The sequence below is a fragment of the Lithobates pipiens genome, unplaced genomic scaffold (assembly GCF_037356315.1).
Source record: "Lithobates pipiens isolate NorthernLeopardFrog02 unplaced genomic scaffold, aLitPip1_a1.2 Scaffold_3, whole genome shotgun sequence".
NCBI lineage: Eukaryota > Metazoa > Chordata > Amphibia > Anura > Ranidae > Lithobates > Lithobates pipiens.
Window position 1 is genome coordinate 205,693,637 of NW_027507790.1, and position 18,825 is coordinate 205,712,461.

At 43.7% G+C, this 18,825-nt stretch overlaps 1 protein-coding gene across 1 annotated transcript in view; it reads right to left on the bottom strand.

The window, feature by feature from the left end:
* The window catches only part of LOC143940918 (granzyme A-like), a 28,618-nt gene extending 21,031 nt beyond the window's left edge, over positions 1–7,587 (bottom strand). The window contains exons 1-2 of the mRNA XM_077462739.1: positions 7,425–7,587; positions 4,659–4,797 (exon numbers count right to left, since the gene is read on the bottom strand). Of these exons, the coding sequence (XP_077318865.1) occupies positions 4,659–4,797; positions 7,425–7,479 (194 nt within the window). The 5' untranslated portion in view covers positions 7,480–7,587. The remainder of the gene's footprint in view (positions 1–4,658; positions 4,798–7,424) is intronic.
* Between the last annotated feature and the right edge of the window lie 11,238 nt (positions 7,588–18,825).

An 18,825-nucleotide genomic window follows, 5' to 3' on the forward strand; every position in this document is an offset into this window, starting at 1 on the left:
ATGCAATCTACACCAGCTCTAGAAATGTCAAAAAAAAAGTTGAATGAGAGAACTATGGAAGCTAACATTGCTGACCTCATACTGAGAATATTAGTTGCCTGGCTGCCTCTATATTCACTAATTTGGGCCTAAATTACAGAAGGAAATGAACAAGAGCAGGGAAAATGGCTATGGTAATCTTACACTGCAGCCTTGCACGAGCTCCATAGTAAACCAGACTTTCTAGCTAAATTAATTCATATCTGTGTGCATTTCAAACACAATCAATACCAGAAGGATAAGATCTGGTTCTTCAAGCATGATAGATGCAGATGTGCATGTTTATAGGCTTCAATAAATCAGCACCATTGGCTAATTAACCTGGACCAGGTATAGCTATCTAACGGGATCTGCATGTTCTAGATCAATCCTCATATCTCTGTATACTCTACAACACAGTGACATTTCAATTAAATTCCTCCAAGAGGTTTATGTGACAGTATTATAGGTCAGAGAAAGCCTAAATGAAAGCAACATATACATTCATTTTTAACTTGTTGTTTTCACACTTATCATCGGAAACTTCTCACTTAGAGGTGATGTTTGCTAACAGAATGTTTCACCTTGATTCAAAGTTCTCTTTACAATGAGACTGACTTTTCCATATGTCACATATCTATGATGGGTACTGGGTATGTATACAGTATATTTAGACATCTTAATTGTTGCCCCCTGTCCTCAGAGGTTTGTATGCTGGATTATTTGTAAATTTACAAATGTGTAATTAACTAAGCAGCTGTTTATGAAAGTGACACTAAACTCTGGCTAAAAAAAATATATGTTCAAATGGGTGTTCTTGACCCAAAAAAGTACATCCTATTGTTCTCAGTCTCCTCCAAATCCCTTCTTTCTGTTGCTGTGATTCAACTTCTTATTAGAGGGTGGCTACATTTGTTCCCGCTGTATGCACCGCATAATAGCACATTATGACAGACTTAAAGTGGTTCTAAAGGCTCAAAGTTTATACCGTCATGCATCATATGCCTGAAGGTAAAAAAAACTTCTGTATACAGCAGCCCCCCTAATACTTACCTGTACCCCCTCTTGATCCAGGGATGTGCATGAAAGCCTCGGCTCACTGGGGACTCTTCCTCCTCATTGGCAGAGAAAGCAGGGGGAGCCATTGGCTCACACTGCTGTTAATCACAGCCAGTGAGCCAATGAGAAGAGAGAGGGAGCAGGGCTGAGCCACTCAGAATGTCAGAATGTACATGCAGAGCAGCAGCTTGAGAGTGAGCCTGCTCAGGTGCCCCCACAGCAAGATGTTTACTCTGGGGGCACTTGGCAGGAAGCAGGGGCCAGGAACATTGGCAGGGGACCCCAGAAGAAGAGGATTGGGGCTGCTCTGTGTAAAACCATTACACAGAGCAGGCAAGTAGAAAATAGGGAATTACCCTCACTGAATATGGGACTTTAAAGTGGTTGTAAACCCATACAAACCACTTTGACCTACAGGTAAGCCTAGATTAAGGCTTACCTGTAGGTCCAAGAAATATCTCCTAAACCTATACGGTTTAGGAGATATTTGCCCGAAGACAGGCACCGCTGTCTACGGCGCATGCACTGTAGACAGCGGCGCGCAGGCGCACTGAGCGCGGCATTTCCAACAATGGAGCTGCCGCGCGTGTCGGCTCCCGTGCGCATGCGCGGGAGTGACGTCATCGCGGCTTCGCTGAATGACAGCGGCGGAGCTGCGAGAACCCACCGAGAAGATGGATGCGCTGGACTACAGGGGACAGCGGTGACTTCACTGGCTCCTGTGTCAGGTAAGTGACACATAATGGGCTACTATGCGATGCATAGTAGTCCATTATGCTTTGCCTTTGCAGGGAATGAAAGAGGAAGTAAACACATCAGGGTTTACTTCCTCTTTAAAGGCTCAGAGAGTACACATATATTTGTATTAACAGTAATTTGGTACAGTATAGAAAGTCAACATAGTGAAATGGGATATGGGGTTACTAGTGGGGAAGGCGCTCAGTAATGGTACAATACACATGCAGGGGCTACAGAGGCCAATCTTAATGCTTTCAGTGTTCTAAGACTCCTTCTTCAGGGAAATCAGTGCATGTGATGTTGGTATAGTAGGGTGCCCCCACATGAACAAATGGGATCCGCCACACCATGTGGTTAAAAATAAAATATAAAATGACCACAAAGCCGTGTAGGCTGGATGGAACAGGTGGTAAAACGGGTGGGTCTCATTAGCCAGATATCGAGACCACCCGAGATATCAATGTCCGCAGTGTGCTGCACAGAGGTTTTTTATATGGTAGAGATTGCTAGTAGAGGTTGTAGCCTCCTACGTTGCCTTTAAGAGTGGAAGGGTTTGCTTGCAAGAAAGGTCTTGTATCCTGCATGTTATCTTTTCCACCCTGTGCAGCCTGATGGGACAGCGAAGAGCAGGTAAGTATGACACGTTTGTTACTTAAAAAAAAATTGCCTTTAATACCACTTTAACTTCTTCGGGTCTTCCTTCCGGGCCACTTCAATGGCCGGCCTGCGATAATGTCACTTCCACACATGTACACAGGAGTTGCATCATCACAGCACAGAGCAGTGCCTTGGATGAGCTAGGTAGGGGTCTCTTCTGTCATAAAAACCCTACCTGCCAGCATTTGTTTTAAAAATATAATAGCACTTTAAATAGTGAATTTGTGTGTGGATTACTTTTGGACAATAAAGATGATGTTTAGTCTCACTTTAGGTTTCTGTGTCCAGTACTGGCACAAATGTGCCTAAGTTCAATGCAAAAAAAAAAAACAGGTATATATTTGCAAAATGTACAACATTTTGAATATGATGTTAAAGCATTCAGTTGTGTTTTTTCTAAGAATTTACTATGCTAAATGGCACAATTCCCAACTGTTCCTCTTTTAGAACCAAATCCTCCCTGTGCCCTTCTTTTCAGCACTTTGTCTATATTGTAATTCATACACTTGTTTAGAAATAAATGCCAAGGAGTTACACCACCCAGCAATATGTTTTCTGTACATTTGTTCCTAGATCTTCAAACCTGCTGCGGTCACTATGAGTGTCCCACTTTACCCATTGACCTTGTAGGAGTGTGTAAGGCATACAGTATAAGAAGCCAGGGGCTGACTCAGCCTGCCAGATTCCGCCTATACCTAAAAACATCACTTTTGGATGGACTGTTTTATTTAACTGTAAACATATTTAGAATTTTCTATATTTTGTCTTACCTCTAAAGCTCTGCAAAATTTCAAATGTTAGTATAAAGGAAAGCAATTTTGAAAATGAGTATGATACAGATTGTATTTTTGGAGCATCCTTGATTCTCATGTTGACGATTGTAGGCATCATTTAATGCATACAATTTTTGTCTTTCATTGTTTATGTATATTAAGATTCTCATTTATTTAGATCTTGGTTTAGCTAGCAGTAGCTGGAAATAATCATGAAAACAAGTCCAGCTTAATGTGATTGATAGCTGACAAATGATGGTCTTCTTTAAGAACTGCAGGACCAGAGGTGGACTAAGCCCCTGTACACACGGTCGGAGATTTCGACAACCAAATCCGTCGGATTTTGTCCGTCGGATCTTGTCCGAAACTGTTGCATACACACACGGTCGGACAAAGTTGTCGAAAAATCCGATCTTTCAGAACGTGATGACGTAATTTCGTTATGATGGGACTACATTTAGGCTAGTAGCCAATAGCTTTGATGTAGCAATTTGATCTGAGCATGCATGGCACTTGGTCCGATCAAAATTCTCTACACATGATCGGAGTATGTCCGATCGGCCCAGTTGGTCAGCAAATATTTCCAACAAGTTGGAAAATTGGGTCCGACGGATATTCCGACGGAATCAGTCCGATGCATACCACACACAGTCGGATTATCCGACAACACGGTCCGATAGGACACATTCCGACGGATTCTCCGACCGTGTGTACAAGGGCTAAGACTGTATTTTCTGTCTGAAATATTTGTAGTAAAAGGTGTCTATCTTTGCTATCCCAGAAATTTGACAGATATATAATTTTCCTGAAAGTTTACATATTTTGGCTTTGAGTATGCAATTTTACTTTCCCACATAAGATTTGTCACAGAAATCTGAAGTAATATAGAGATATAGCAATCATGAATACTGAAATAAATGTTATTGTAAAGGCTGCAGATGTAGAATGGTTCTGTTGTGAGGCATTGGGCTGCCAGTTACATATGCATGCCATACCGCCAAGAGCTGATCATATAAAAAAGGTCTGTAAGACTTATTTAATATAGCCTAAATACTGCCACTTTAACTTGCATACTATTTAGGATACCTATTGAAATTGATGTAACTGCTGAGGAGTTACTTAACTTTGAGGCTGTTGGTTGAAAGTATTTATAAAGATCACATCCAAATATTTTACAATTTCTGAAGGCGCACGCCTAAAACATATCAGTGTCCTTGCTTTAGCTCTGAAGGAGACTTTCTCACACTCCAAATACTTAGTACGAAAAGAGTGGCTGAAGATAATGATCCTCTTTATTTTTTGCCAAGCCATCCTTTAGACACCACAAATAAACTATATAGAGAGAGCTCGCTCTTAAGTGGTGTAAATTTAAATCCATTCAAAAAAAATATATAGGTATTAATTACTACTTACACTGTGCATTCAGCTGCTGTCAAAACCCAGTTAGGTTTCAATAAAGTTCCACCACAGAACGTCTTTCCTGGGGTTCTCACCAGTGCCATGTATGGCCTCAGTCCAGCTTCCTTTCCTCCTACAATTTCCAAAGACACACCTATAATTCAAAAGAATAAATTACTACATTTATTTCTGCAATGCAAATCAAATTGTTTTAGACTATATGGTCAAAATTTGGGGACATCTGGCTATAAAACCTATATGAGGTTTTTGGACATCCCATTCCAAAACCACAGCATTAGTACAGAGTTGCCCTTCCCTCCCACCTTTGTAGATATAAAGGCCCTCAAACTTCTGGGAAAACATCCCACAAGTTCTTAAACTGTGGGAATTTTGGCCCATTTAGCCAAAAGACCATTTGCAAGATCAGTCACTGGTGTTTGACAATTAAATCTGGCTCATAATCAACATTCCATTTCATCCGTAGAGGTGAGTTCTGGGCAGCACGCTGGAGTTCCTTCTTACTAACCTCATCAAACCATGTCTTGCATAGGGACACCGTCATGCTGAAACAGAAAATTATCTTCCCTAAACTGTTTGGATTAGAATTAGATAAGAACTTGATGACATGGATGGATGCCCACATACTTTGGCCATGTAGCGTACATGGATTCAAAAATTTCAAAGCATTTGCAAAATCTTTCCACTAATCTTTTGTTAGAGTAAGGAGCCAAATTCTCCTTAGTTCCTACAGGTAACAAAAAATAGAAAAGTCTTTCTCAACTTTTTTACCATGAAGAAGCATGAGCAGTAAGTTGAGAGTAAGAAAAAAAATAAGTTAAAGAGAAAAATAAGATGAAATAGGGAAAGTTGTATAGCTAGCATGTATGATAACCAGGGTTGCTTTATACAACAAAATTATTTGCAGTAATAATAATGAAATGAAGACATAAAAGGCTAAGGATGAGCTGAACACCCCCTGTTCGGCTCGCACCAGAACCTGCGAACAGACCTAAACTTCGTGTGAACTTTAGAACCCTATTAAAGTCTATGGAACTCAAACTTTCAAAATCTAAAGTGCTGATTTTAAAGGCTAATATGCAAGTTACTGTCCTAAAAAGTGTTTGCGGACCTGGGTCCTGCCCCGGGGGACATGGATTAATGCAAAAAAGAGTTTTAAAAACGGCCGTTTCGTTTCGTATCTGGGGGGGTGTCTATAGTATGCCTGTGAAGGGGTTTATGTTTCCCGTGCTTAGAACTGTCCCTGCACAAAGTGTCATTTCGCAAGGAAAAAAAGTCTTTTAAAATCACTTTAATACAGGGAACACTCAATGAGTGATCTCTGTATTACGGAGCCGACAATTCATTCATTGATAATAAAAAAAAGCGTGGGGTTCCCCTAAATTCAATTGCCAGGCCCTTCAGGTCTGGTATGGATATTAAGGGGAACCCCGCGTCAAATTAAAAAAAAAATTAACACCACAGATACAATGCATACCTGTACATGCATACCTGTACATGGGCAAGAAAGAGTTTTGCAGTGCTGCATTTAGGAGCCAAGTTATTTGACTGAACCGTTGTCTCCACATTGTAATCATTTTTAGTTTGGAAAAAAGCTCCAGTAGTTTCCATACTTATTGTTTGTGGTTATGGAGCAATGTATTGATACACCCTTGCTATAGGACTAATGCTAGCAAATGCTATATGCAGATGCATAGATGGATTGCATTATTCATTTTGGGTATTGCAGCCTAATTCCGCCAAAAGACCCCAAAGTACTATAGGACCATGAGAATTAGGAAATTATTTTATTTACCTATTATTTATTACACGTACCAATTATGTATTTTCTAATGCCTCCAATGTTGCCTCAGCTGCGATATTACCATAAAAAGAATAAACAGAATGTAGTGAAGGCCATTCTTGACAACTGTGTCCTGACATTTGAAATGTGTCGAGTTGGGTCACACCTTGTACTGAAGTAGTAAAGGAAGACTGACATGAAAATTAACCTTCATACATACCTGTGTGTTCTATATCCAGTGTGTTGTGCAGGGAAATGTAGGATTGGGAAACTCAAAACCTTCATACAGGTGAATTACGCGTACACACGATCGAACATTCCGACAACAAAATCCGTGGGATTTTTTTCCGACGGATGTTGGCTCAGACTTGTCTTGCATAGACACGGTCACACAATGTTGACGGAAATTCCGAACGTCAAGAACGCGGTGACGTATGATGAGCCAAGAAAATTGACATTCAATAGCCAGTGTGGCTCTTCTGCTTGATTCCAAGCATGTGTAGAACTTTGTGCTTCGGAATTGTGTACACACGATCAGAATTTCCTTCAACGGATTTAGAAAATTTGAGATCCAGATTTAAAATTTTGTGTGTCAGAAATTCCAATGGAAAATGTCCGATGGAGCCTACACACGGTCAGAATTTCCGTCAAAGAGCTCTCATCGAACATTTACGGGCATTAGCGTTCTTTGAATGTTAGCCAAGCGTGTTGAGTAAATATATCCTAAGAGCTGGCACCTAAAGCAAGATTCCTATCTTAGCCATAAATCTTTTTTTCAGAACCCATACTCCACTCTCATTAATGTTAGGAGAATAATAATTAATTGAGGGTTTTCATTCTGAGCCAAAGGTGGGCCTACACTGAAGTTGTCCCCAGTTATTCAAAACAGGGGTTCGGGTCATAATTTAGGCAACCATGTTTAATAAAATATTACATTCCTGTTAATGTGGTCCTAAGATAGGTATTATAAAAATACTTACAGTTTCCAGTTTGCAGAATAACTGCAGCAATCAGTAGAAGCCCAACAGCATTCATGTCTGCTCAGTCTTCTTTGCAGCTGCTGATGATCTGCTGGCATATGTATTTATTTTGCAGGTGTTTGAAATTGCTGTTTTATGTGGTTTACGTTCAGCGGTAACAATTCAGAAAACTACTTTCACAGCCTTCTTATATGTTTCATTTTCTCACTTACAAAGAGGTGTTTAATTTTAAAGGTATGTTCAGGTTTGCTACAAAACATTAAGGCAGCACAGGGGTGAAATGCAAACTGCAGAATCCCATAGAAATAGTGGTACAGAAACAATAGCATCTGCTACTGGGCCCAACACCCTTGTTTTACTTACTTCTCTCTGAGCCCCTAGCTTGAGAGCCAAGAATCAGATGCCATCTGAAGTGAAACATTTATTGCCCTGTCAAACGCCTGACCTTGCACACTTGCAACCTAGTATCAAATAACACAGTCCTGTACTTGCCCTGCTTTTGCTAAGGATGGTATGGAGGTTACACAGGGCTTTCTTTTCCAGTCCTATTGGCCAAGCAAAATGGAGAAGCAGTGAGGAAAGGGGAGTGGGTGCTGCTGGGGAATTAAGTGACCCCGTTTCTATTCCCAGCATACGCAATGGAATTGGTCACTATAAGCTATTGGTTGTCAACTTAGGAGTTATAGGGGGTCTCAACTGTCATCCCTGACATCACAAAAGAGATGTACATAATATTTAGCATATGTAATACTACTAGAAAACTTTCAGAAAGCAGAGACTGACTATAAGAGATGGTAAGAGACTGTGAACATGCTACTGGTGTGATTAGGGCATGTTGTAGGAGACAGAGAATGGTGACATGTAACATGAGATTGTGATGGATCGCTGCTATTACAGTCTTTTTAAAATCAATAATCATTTACTATACCTCTGTATAGCAACAAATCTAATTTCAATTTACTCTAAGCAGATACATAAGAAAGGTGTGAGGGTAATGTTTCTCTCCACGGTTTGATTTAATACCCAGATACACCTAATATTACTTGGAGTAATTTTAGCTACAAAGGGCTAGTAAACAGGACTTGATTTCTTATTTACCTATTTTTTAATCCACCCGACATAGTCTTTGGTGAGGAATGTGTAGACACTTGGACATTCAGGGCTCCCACATCGTTTTGGACCAAAAGAAACAATTACCTGAAACATTTTATTGCATATTAAAGGTCCAGCAAAATCATTCTGAAAAATAATAAAAAAAAATAAGAGAATAAGGAGAATATTAACAAATATTACTAAACTAGGAAGATATGATGACCAGTGGTACAGGCAGAGCCAGATCTCTCACAAAGCAATTAAGGCAGGGGCCCAGCTACAACCTTCATGCTCCAGAAGGATAGCACTATTGGTCAAAGCTGTGGGCCTTCCTGTCACTTCACAGGGGAGGATATACTTTTAAGCAGTTGGTATTTATTGCAATCCCTATCAATGTCAAAGGGATTTATAAATTGGGAACTTTCCTTAAGCATCATTGAAGTCTAAGGGGAAGGTGAAACAAACCCTGCAAAATAATTTTGCCCATTTTTAAGGCTAATAGGAAGGGATTATCCAACAAAGGACATGCGGCAATGCACAAAAAATAAAAAAATACCATTTGATGGGGAGCAGCACTTTTGAATAGGCTACAGTTACTTAAAATATCATGCTGGAGCAATGCCTTGTTTGTGAAATAGTGCACCTGTATGATACACTAAAGCAAATGTGACATTTACAAAGAAAAAAAAGGATGTAGGAGAAATACTTCAGGTCTTGCATAGATTTTAATAACACATGCAAATAAACAAAACCTTCTAAATCCATGCCAAACCATTATCTGAGCATGCAGCCTGGCTGGCCAGTAAAAGGAGGGAGGAGGAGGGACAGCATTTGTGGGCCCCCTCCAAAACATACCAGGTGGGCCCCCTGGCAAAGCGCCTAGTTACCATATTGATGAGGACAAGGGCTTCATCCCCAACGCTTTAGCCCCTATTACTTTAGGCAAGGCGATGTGAAACAAAGGGGCTGGGGATGCTGGATAATGTCATTGACCAAATATTGCCATGCTGACTGGGATGTGTCTTTAGTTGCTTGGACTTTGGTGGCCACCAGAGTCTGCAGGACATTTAATTCACCAAAGCATGAACAGCTAGAATTCAGGGTGAACCATGTATCACCTCTAGCTTGAACCTTTTTGGGAAGTTTATCTCAAAAGGTATGTATGTGTCTGTTCTGGGTTTCATTGCTTCCCACTGCCTCTGGAAGAAGCTTCCAGAACATAGGAAGGGAAATTCAAATGAACATGAATATTATATAAACCTGAATATTTATCATGCTCTAGGCAATCCCTGGAGAGGATTGTCCAGAAGATGACTGGGGAGGTGATGAATAGTTTGGAGCCCTGAATAGATTGTTCTTTTCTTGGCAGGGATGGTTCCAAAGCCTGTGGATTGAGTTGGTGCTATTTGAGGTCCCAGCTGTGGCAAAGCTGGCTGTAGAACTTCACCATAAGGGATCTGGTCTGGAGAAGAATTGTCTCCCTTGCTGGATCGTGCCCTGCGAGGGAGACGATTTGGATTCTTGGTGACTTTGTGCTTTTGATATAAGTGCCAGAGGTAGACAGGGATTAAGACAGCTCTCATAGGGTCTCAGAGTACTGGCCATTTCCCTGTCATTAGCAGAATGTTGGAGTGGGAGTCTAGAGAAAATGTCCTATGGTTACTGTGTAAGCATTTTGAAATATACCATGCCCTAACCATTCCCCCGTTTAAAGTTCTTCAAGCAATAGCTATCAAAAATTCATCCCCCAGACTGAGTTATTGGAGTCGGTGTGTATGGACTGGTGCTTGTGAGGATGGGTAGCTTCTACACTATTTCAAAAGATTCAGATATTATCTGTGGCCCATACAGGGGTAGCACTACATGAATGTTAACCCAAACACTTTTTTTTCCAGTTTTAGAGAACATGGGAATGTAAGAAAACCCTGTATAGTTTTTATTTCTAACCAAAGCTCCATTGGAGAGCTTACTTTTTATCCCACTGACAATGAATTAGCCAAACAGGAAAGAAGGTCAAATCTGATTTGTAAGTGGAACACTGACAGAAATAAACATCTCACAGGGATTCTAGACTTCCCATACTCTACTTAAAAAGGGCATTTTTATTTACTATATGTTACTACCGTATTTGCCGGCGTATAAGACGACTGGGCGTATAAGACGACCCCCTAATTTGCCAGTGAAAACTTAGGTTTTGGGTTATACTCACCATATAAGACTACCACCCTTCGCAGGCAACACCATTTAAAAAAAAACATCAGAAACGTAAAAAAAAAAAAAAAAAAAAAACACATCAGACTTAACATCAGAAAAAACTTGTGAACTACAAGTCCCAGAGATCCCACAATTGGCAGGCAGCAACAATGAATCCTCTCCTCCAAAGCACCATAAATCATACCTGTATTTTTGGGGAGATCTGGAGCTGGATGTGCAGTACAGGATGCTTTAATATGTAGAGGGCCAGGTACACATATGATGCTGTGTTTGTACAGTAGGGCCAGGAACACTGCAGAATATAGTGTGCATACAATGTGCACCGCTAAGCCAATCATGGTAGGCAATGTATTATACTAATCTGTTGATTATAAAAAGCCTGTTCGGATTGGCAGAGGCTGTGACATCATCAGCCCGCGCCGCTCTGACTCATTGTACTGTATCCTGCTCGGATTGGCAGAGGTTGTTACTCCAATCCGAGCAGGCTTAGCAAGGCTGTATTTATCAACAGAGTGCATCGGCCGCCGGGATTGGCTGAGCGGTGCATACTGTATGTATACAGTATTACCGAGCACTCGGCGGGCTGAAATCCATTGTGGCCACTTCATACCCAGCGTATAAGACGACCCCCACTTTTTGGCTGTGCAATTTAGGTGTAAAAGGTCGTCTTATACGCCGGAAAATACGGTATTTCAGAGTTCTCAATTCCTTTCTGGTAAAACATTGTCAGCAGCATAAGAAGTGAGGGCAGATCTCTGGATAGCAGTAAATACCCAACCAAGGTTTTAATCCTTCTTCAGTCTGTCCAAAGCGAAGATGAAAAGTTTTGGCTGGACAAACATTTTAACCACTTCAGCCTCGGACCAATAAACACCTTAAGGACCAGAGGTCTTTTTACAATTTTGCACTGCGCTGCTTTAACTGGTAATTGCGCGGTCATACAATATTGCACCCAAACGAAATTTGCGTCCTTTTCTTCCCACAAATAGAGCTTTCTTTTGATGGTATTTGATTGCCTCTGCGATTTTTATTTTTTGCGATATAAATGGAAAAAGAGCGAAAATTTTCAAAGTTACCTATCACCTACCTATCACAGTTTTGAAGGCCATAAAATGCCAAGATGGCACAAAACCCCCCCAAATGACCCCATTTTGGAAAGTAGACACCCCAAGCTATTTGCTGAGGGGCATGTTGAGACCATTGAATATTTTTTTTTTTTTGTTCCAAGGGATTGAATAATGACAAAAAATAAAAAAAATTTTTTTTTTTACAAAAAGTTGTCACTAAATTATATATTGCTCACACATGCCATGGTTATATGTGGAATTGCACCCCAAAATACATTTTGCTGCTTCTCCTGAGTACGGGGATACCACATGTGTGGGACTTTTTGGGAGCCTAGCTGCATACGGGGCCCCAAAAACCAATCGCCACCTTCTGGATTTCTAAGGGCGCAAATTTTTTATTTCACTCCTCACTACCTATTACAGTTTCGAAGGCCATAAAATGCCAAAATAGCACAAACCCCCCCCCCCAAATTACCCCATTTTGGAAAGTAGACACCCCAAGCTATTTACTGAGAGTCATGTTGTCTGAACGAAAAACAAGAGATTGATCGGTGGGTATGCCCACCATTAGATACCTCCCTTCATCCACCCACTTCTAATGATGGACATACATGCACCATTTATATATGCCGAAGCATGGGGGCATCCTCCCGCAAAAAAGTTATGCCGCGTACATACGTTCAAACTTTTCCATGGGCAAGCCCTCTGTCGGAATTTTGACCGTATGTACGCGGCATTAGGAGCAAAATCGCTCCTCCACCCCTTATGCCCCCATGCTTCGGCATATATGCTCTTTTTTAACTGTGGTGGTGAAATCACCTCCTACAGCACTGGAGTCACGGCTTTATGTATCGTGGGAGCAAACGCTGTTGCTGTCAAGATAAATAAATCCGCGCTGCAGCTGAATGGCGTACCTGAAAACATGAAAAATGGTTAACAATAACACAGTAAACAGTAAAGTATAAAAAATTAGAGAGAAGAGAGAGAGAGAGAACAATAAAACGACCACTATTTTTGGTTTTTATATTTTATATTTTTTTTGTTTTTTTTTATTTACTTTTTTTTTTTTCTTTTTTTTTATACACTTTTTTTTGAACTGTAATGCCGCGTACACACGAGAGGACTTATGTCCGGCAGACTTCCAAAGGAGTTCCGCCGGAGTTCCGCCGGAGTTCCGCCGGAGTTCTGGCGGACTTTTCGACCGAACGGACTTGGACACACACCATCACACCAAACTCCGACGGAGTCGAACGTGATGACGTACGACTGGATTCGAATAAGGAAGTTCATAGCCAGTAGCCAATAGCTGCCCTAGCGTCGGTTTTAGTCCGTCGGAGTAGCATACACACGAGCGGATTTTTCGAAGGGGACCGGGTCCGGCGGAGTTCCGTCGGGAAAATTTGAAGCATGCTTCATTTCTAAAGTCCGTCAGACTTTTGCGAAGCTAAAGTCCGTTGCAGCCCACACACGATCGAATAGTCTGACGGACTCAGTCCGTCGGACTTTGGATGTTGAAAAGTCCGCTCGTGTGTACGGGGCTTAACGGTTCGGGTCTCTCAAAATGCGATGGCATCTTGGGAGACTCTGTGTTAGTGTGCCTAGCCTGTGAAATGCTGTACCCTACGCTAATACTTCACTAGTGTGTGGTAGCGTTCAAAACACTCACCCTGACAAAGACCAGGATTGCCAGGACAGCGTGGACAATAAGAACGGGTGTCACGCCTAAATCCGCGCTTGGTACAGACATGACATCTTTTTTGGGGGGTTCGTTGGGTAGGGGTACTCGGGAGGACATAAGAATAATGCCTCTCATGCAGCCGGCTTACTGCATTTGGTTGGGAATGGTGAGGTGCAGAACCCTCTGGATACAGAAGCTCTGTGACAACCTCTCTTTGGAAGAAAAGAAAGGTTAATGTCCCGCCTGAAGTTTTGTATAGCACAAAAGCATTCAGCAAAGCCAATTGAAATAAGTAAGCAGACACTTTTTTGTACCAGCGTCTGGCCTTACGGGAAGCTAGATACAGCTCCAACATCTGGTCATTGAGGTCCACCCCTCCCATATTTTTGTTATATTCGTGGACACAGAGGGGTTTCTCCACAATACCAGTCGCCGTAGAAATTTGGACCGTCGTGTCTGCATGAAGGGAGGTAAGAACGAAAACATTCTTATTATCCCTCCACTTCATAGCGAGCAAATTATTACACCGATAGCAGGCTCTCTCCCCCAGCCTAAGACCGGAATCTACAAGCCGCTGGGGAAAGCCCCGGCGATTAGGTCGCACGGTGCCACATGCTCCAATCTGATGATCAAATAAATGACTAAACAGTGGCACGCTGGTGTAATAGTTGTCCACGTACAAGTGGTACCCCTTTCCGAATAAGGGTGACACCAATTTCCACACTATCTTGCCAGCGCTTCCTATGTAATCAGGGCAGTTCTCCGGCTCTACGTAACTATCTTTACCCTCATAAACCATAAAGCTCCATGCATAGCCTGTGGCCCTGTCACAGCACTTATAGAGCTTGACCCCGTACCTGGTACTCTTGTTGGGAATGTACTGTTTGAATGACAAGCGACCAGTAAACTTAACCAGGGACTCATCAACGCAGACAACTTTTTGGGGAGTAAACAAGTCTGCAAAACGTTGGTTGAAGTGGTTTATGAGGGGCCGAATTTTGTAGAGCCGATCGTATTCAGGGTCTCCACGTGGACGACAAAGTTCATTGTCACTGAAGTGCAAGAACCGCAAGATCTGCTCGTATCGTTTCCTGGACATGGAGTTAGAGAACACTGGCATGTAGTCAGCCGGATGCGTGGACCAATAAGCCCGCATCCGCATGAATTTATGTGTGCCCATGTTGAGGGAAAGGCCCAGAAACGTCTTAAATTCGGAAACCGTAACTGGTTTCCAATCTCTGGCAAGAGACAGCAACTGGGGATTAGCGGCGATGTGTTGACCAGCATATAAATTGGTTTGGTCCACAATAGATCTATAGAGATCTTCCGTGAAATACAGAGAATAAAAATCGAGTGGCGTAAAATCATCTGTATCCACCTGAATACCGGGTTGGGCAGTGAATTGGGGAAGTACTGGTGCTGCAGAAGTGGTGGGCACCCAATCAGGATTGGCGAATTCTGCAGGAAGGGCACTATGGGAACGACGGGCCTGTCTTCGTCTTCTTGGTGGCAGCGGGACACTACTTGTGCTTGCCACCTCGCCAGCTTGAACTGCACTTATGGGACTCGCCACGTCACCACGTGATACTGCAGTGCTGGATGTACGTCCAGGGTGTACTAGGCCGCTGGTGCTTGCCAGTTCACCAAAAGGATGAGCGGCGCTAGTACTGGCTCTATACTCCATACGAGGGACTTGCGGTTCCTGCACCTCAACAACATCAGAAAATCGGGGTCGGGTACGCCTGACGTTAGAAGGGACCTCTTCTTCGTCGTCAGAGCTATCTGACATGGAGGCGCTGTCCTCTACAGGTTCGTATTCTGAGCCTGAATCTGACAGATCAGTGTCTTCCTCTTCACTATCTGTCATGCTCAGAAACGTGTAGGCCTCTTCACTAGTGTACCTTCGCTTTGCCATTTTGGGCTCTAAATTTAGGGGTACAGTAGTGAGACTCACAGGTAAAAAAGCACTTAGCCTGTCAGCGACTGTATAAAACGCTACAAAAAAAACTGTTAGTGATCGCAGGGATCAGGCCTGACTCTGCGAACGCTGCAGTTATGTGTGTTGTGTTTTGTAAGTGACAGTGATCGATCGATACTGCACTTGGGTGGGCTGGGCTGGGCTGGGCAGAGGGGCAAAACGCAGGTGCTAGCAGGTATCTGGATTGATCCTTTTTTTGGAACCCTAAATTGCTGGGCACGCTAGTATAGATCTGATCAGATCAGATATTGATCTGTTCGGATACTATACCACTAAGGGAGGTGTATGCTTTGCGCATGGGTGTTAGCGGTACTGGCACTAACCTAGCACTGCCTGGGGCGACGCAGACCCTTTCTGACCCTAAAACCAAATTTATATCACCCGCCGGGTGATCAGGGGGTTAAACCTTTATTAGGTAATAAATGGCGGGTGCCCTGATGCTATAAAAAGCGAACTACCTAACCAGCGTCACCCATAACACTTATACGGTGATCACTGGTGAAAGGGTTAACTAAGGGCAATCGGGGGTTAAAACCTTTATTGGGTATTTATATGGGGGTACCTGAAGCTTTATAAAAACCTGACGGGGAACCTAAATAACTAAATAACTAACTGGCTAACCAGCGTCACCAGTGACACTTATGCAGCGATCGCTGGTGAAAGGGTTAACTCTAGGGGCAATCAAAGGGTTAAAACCTTTATTAGGTTATATATCGGGGTACCTAACGCTATAAAAACCTGGCGTTGAACCTAAAAAAAAAACTAGCTTCCTAGCGGGACCAGTGACACTATTGCAGCGATCAGAAAAACGATCGCTTAGTGACACTGGTAAAAGGGGGTGAAAGGGTTAACTGGGAGGGCAATCAAGGGGTTAAACCTAACACTAGCTGCCCTGACACTTTTTACAGTCACAACTGACACTAAATGTAGTGATCAATAAATAAATGAACACTGCATTAGTGACACTGTGACTGGGGGGGGGGGGGGGCGGGGGGCCGATCGGGGGGGTGATCGGGGGGTGACTGGGGTGAAATGTGTGCCTATGTGTACCTATGTGTCAGTGGACTGTTGGTGCACTTACTTGGATGTCTTCACTCCTCACTGTCCGGTTCAAAAAGACCGCCACGAGGAGTGTGACATCACTTCCTCCTCCTGTGTTTACATTTTCACAGGGGAGGAAGTTCGTCACTGGCCAGGAGCGATCGAGAGGGGATGGCCAGAAACCAACGGCCATCCCCTCATCGCGGATCGCTCCGGCACCGAAAGGGACCGCCGTATCTAGCGGGAGGGGGTCCGATCGGACCCCCCACCCGCTGGAAGGCAGGCACGTACATCTACGTGCTTGTGCCTGCCTGTGCCATTCTGATGACGTATAATGGCAATACGGCGGTCCTTAAGTGGTTAAATGGCAATAACTATTCCATACTTCGCATATAGCTTTCTCTCCACTTGCATCAAAGATGCAGAACATGCTTGTTGTGATCTTTGTGTTTGATTTCCACTAGGGATGAGCTTCGTGTTCGAGTCGAACATACGTTCGACTCGAACATTGGCTGTTCGTCCGTTCAGCGAAGTCCGAATATTTTGGTCCGTTCGCTCCAAATTCGTGTGGCGCTCACGGCCCACAATGCACTGTGATGGCGCAGTGCATTGCTGGCTCATGATTGGCCAAGCATGCACTGTGACCCCGCATGCTTGGCCAATCGCAGCGCCAGCAGCGAGGAGAGCCATGATTGGCCACAGGATGCCTGTGGCCAATCATAGCTCAGGCTGTGTAGTGCACGCCCCACACTATATAAGGCCGCCAGCGCGGCGGCCTTGTGTAGTGTGTTGGCGTCTGAAGCAGTGGGTGTTCTGTGTACCTTCAACACAGTACACACCGATCGTTTTCGGCCGATTTTCGATCTTGCTGTTGTGTAGTGGTTATTGTCTGCGTGCCCTGACCGCAGTATACACCGCTATATTCACCTCACCTATATAGCTAGTGATCTATCTTTTATAATAGAGCTTGCAGTCAGTAGTGTTAGGAGATAGTACGTGCTGTCTGCGTGCTCTGTACCCAGTACATACCGCTATATCCACCTACATAGCTGTTCTCTATTTGAGCCCACTTGCCATCTGCAGGAGTTATTGGAAGTTGTGTGTGCCTCCAGCACAGCACAGTATACATCTGTATATACCCCTTTATCTCTGGTGTTCTATAATAAAGGCATCTGCAGGAGTTAGTGGGTGTTGTGTGCCTCTAGCACAATATACACTACCCAACTGCTTTTTTACCCAACTCCCTTCAGGCCATTACCATGTCTGGAAGGCCAGCAAGGAGAGGCAGACAGGCGCGAGCCGATAAGAGGGCAAGCAGGCTCTGTGTCTAGAGACAACAGTGCTGGTCGTGGACGCGGTGCATTGTCATCAGCACGTGGCCATGGGACACGCTTGTCCTTCTTTTCGGCAGCTGGACATGTTGAACCGCAACATGCCAACGACTTGGTAGAGTGGATGACCAAGCCCTCTTCATCCTCCTCATCCTCTCTCACCCAGTCTCAGGGTACTAGCAAAGCAGCTGCCAACGCATCGTCTTCCCTCCTCTCAATGTCATCATCAGTGACTCCTTCCCTAGACCCACCACGTCCTCCTGAGGAGTCTCCTGAACTCTTTGAGCACAGTGTTGGGTACATGCTCCAGGAGGATGCCCAGTGTTTTGTGGGCTCTGATGATGACACTCAGCTAGAGGAAGGCAGTAGCGTGAGCGCAGAGAGAGGGGATGCTCAAGAAGGACAGCAATCTGGCAGTCATGTTCCACAAGCTGCAGCATACTGCCAGGTTTGCTACAGCGATGAAGAGGGAGGGGATGATGAGGGCACTGACTCCACGTGGGTGCCTGGAAGGAGAGAGGAGGAGGAGGAGGAGGAGGAGGAGGAGGCACATGTCCAACGAGGCAGGATGCCCTCCGGGGGCCAGCTTAGGGGCAGCACACGACTGAATCACACCGCAGAGCTCCGCCTGTGCAGAGCGCTTCCTCTGCGCGTTATTCTAAAAGTTCTTTGGTGTGGGCCTTTTTTGAGACGAGTGCATCAGATCGCACCGCTGCTATTTGCAACATATGTCTCAAGCGTATCTCACGTGGCCAAAACATCAGCCGCTTGGGCACCACATGCTTGACCAGACATATGTTGACCTGCCATGCAACTCGTTGGCAAGCGTACCTCAAAGACCCACACCAAAGAACAAAGCGGACCTCTCCTTGCTCCTCATCAGCTGGCATCTCCAACCCCACTAGACCTTCAGTCCTCTCTGAAACCTGCTCTGAGAGGAATGAAGGTGTAGAATTAGGTGTGTCACAGCCAAGTGCTTCCGGGAAATCTGCTAGCGGTA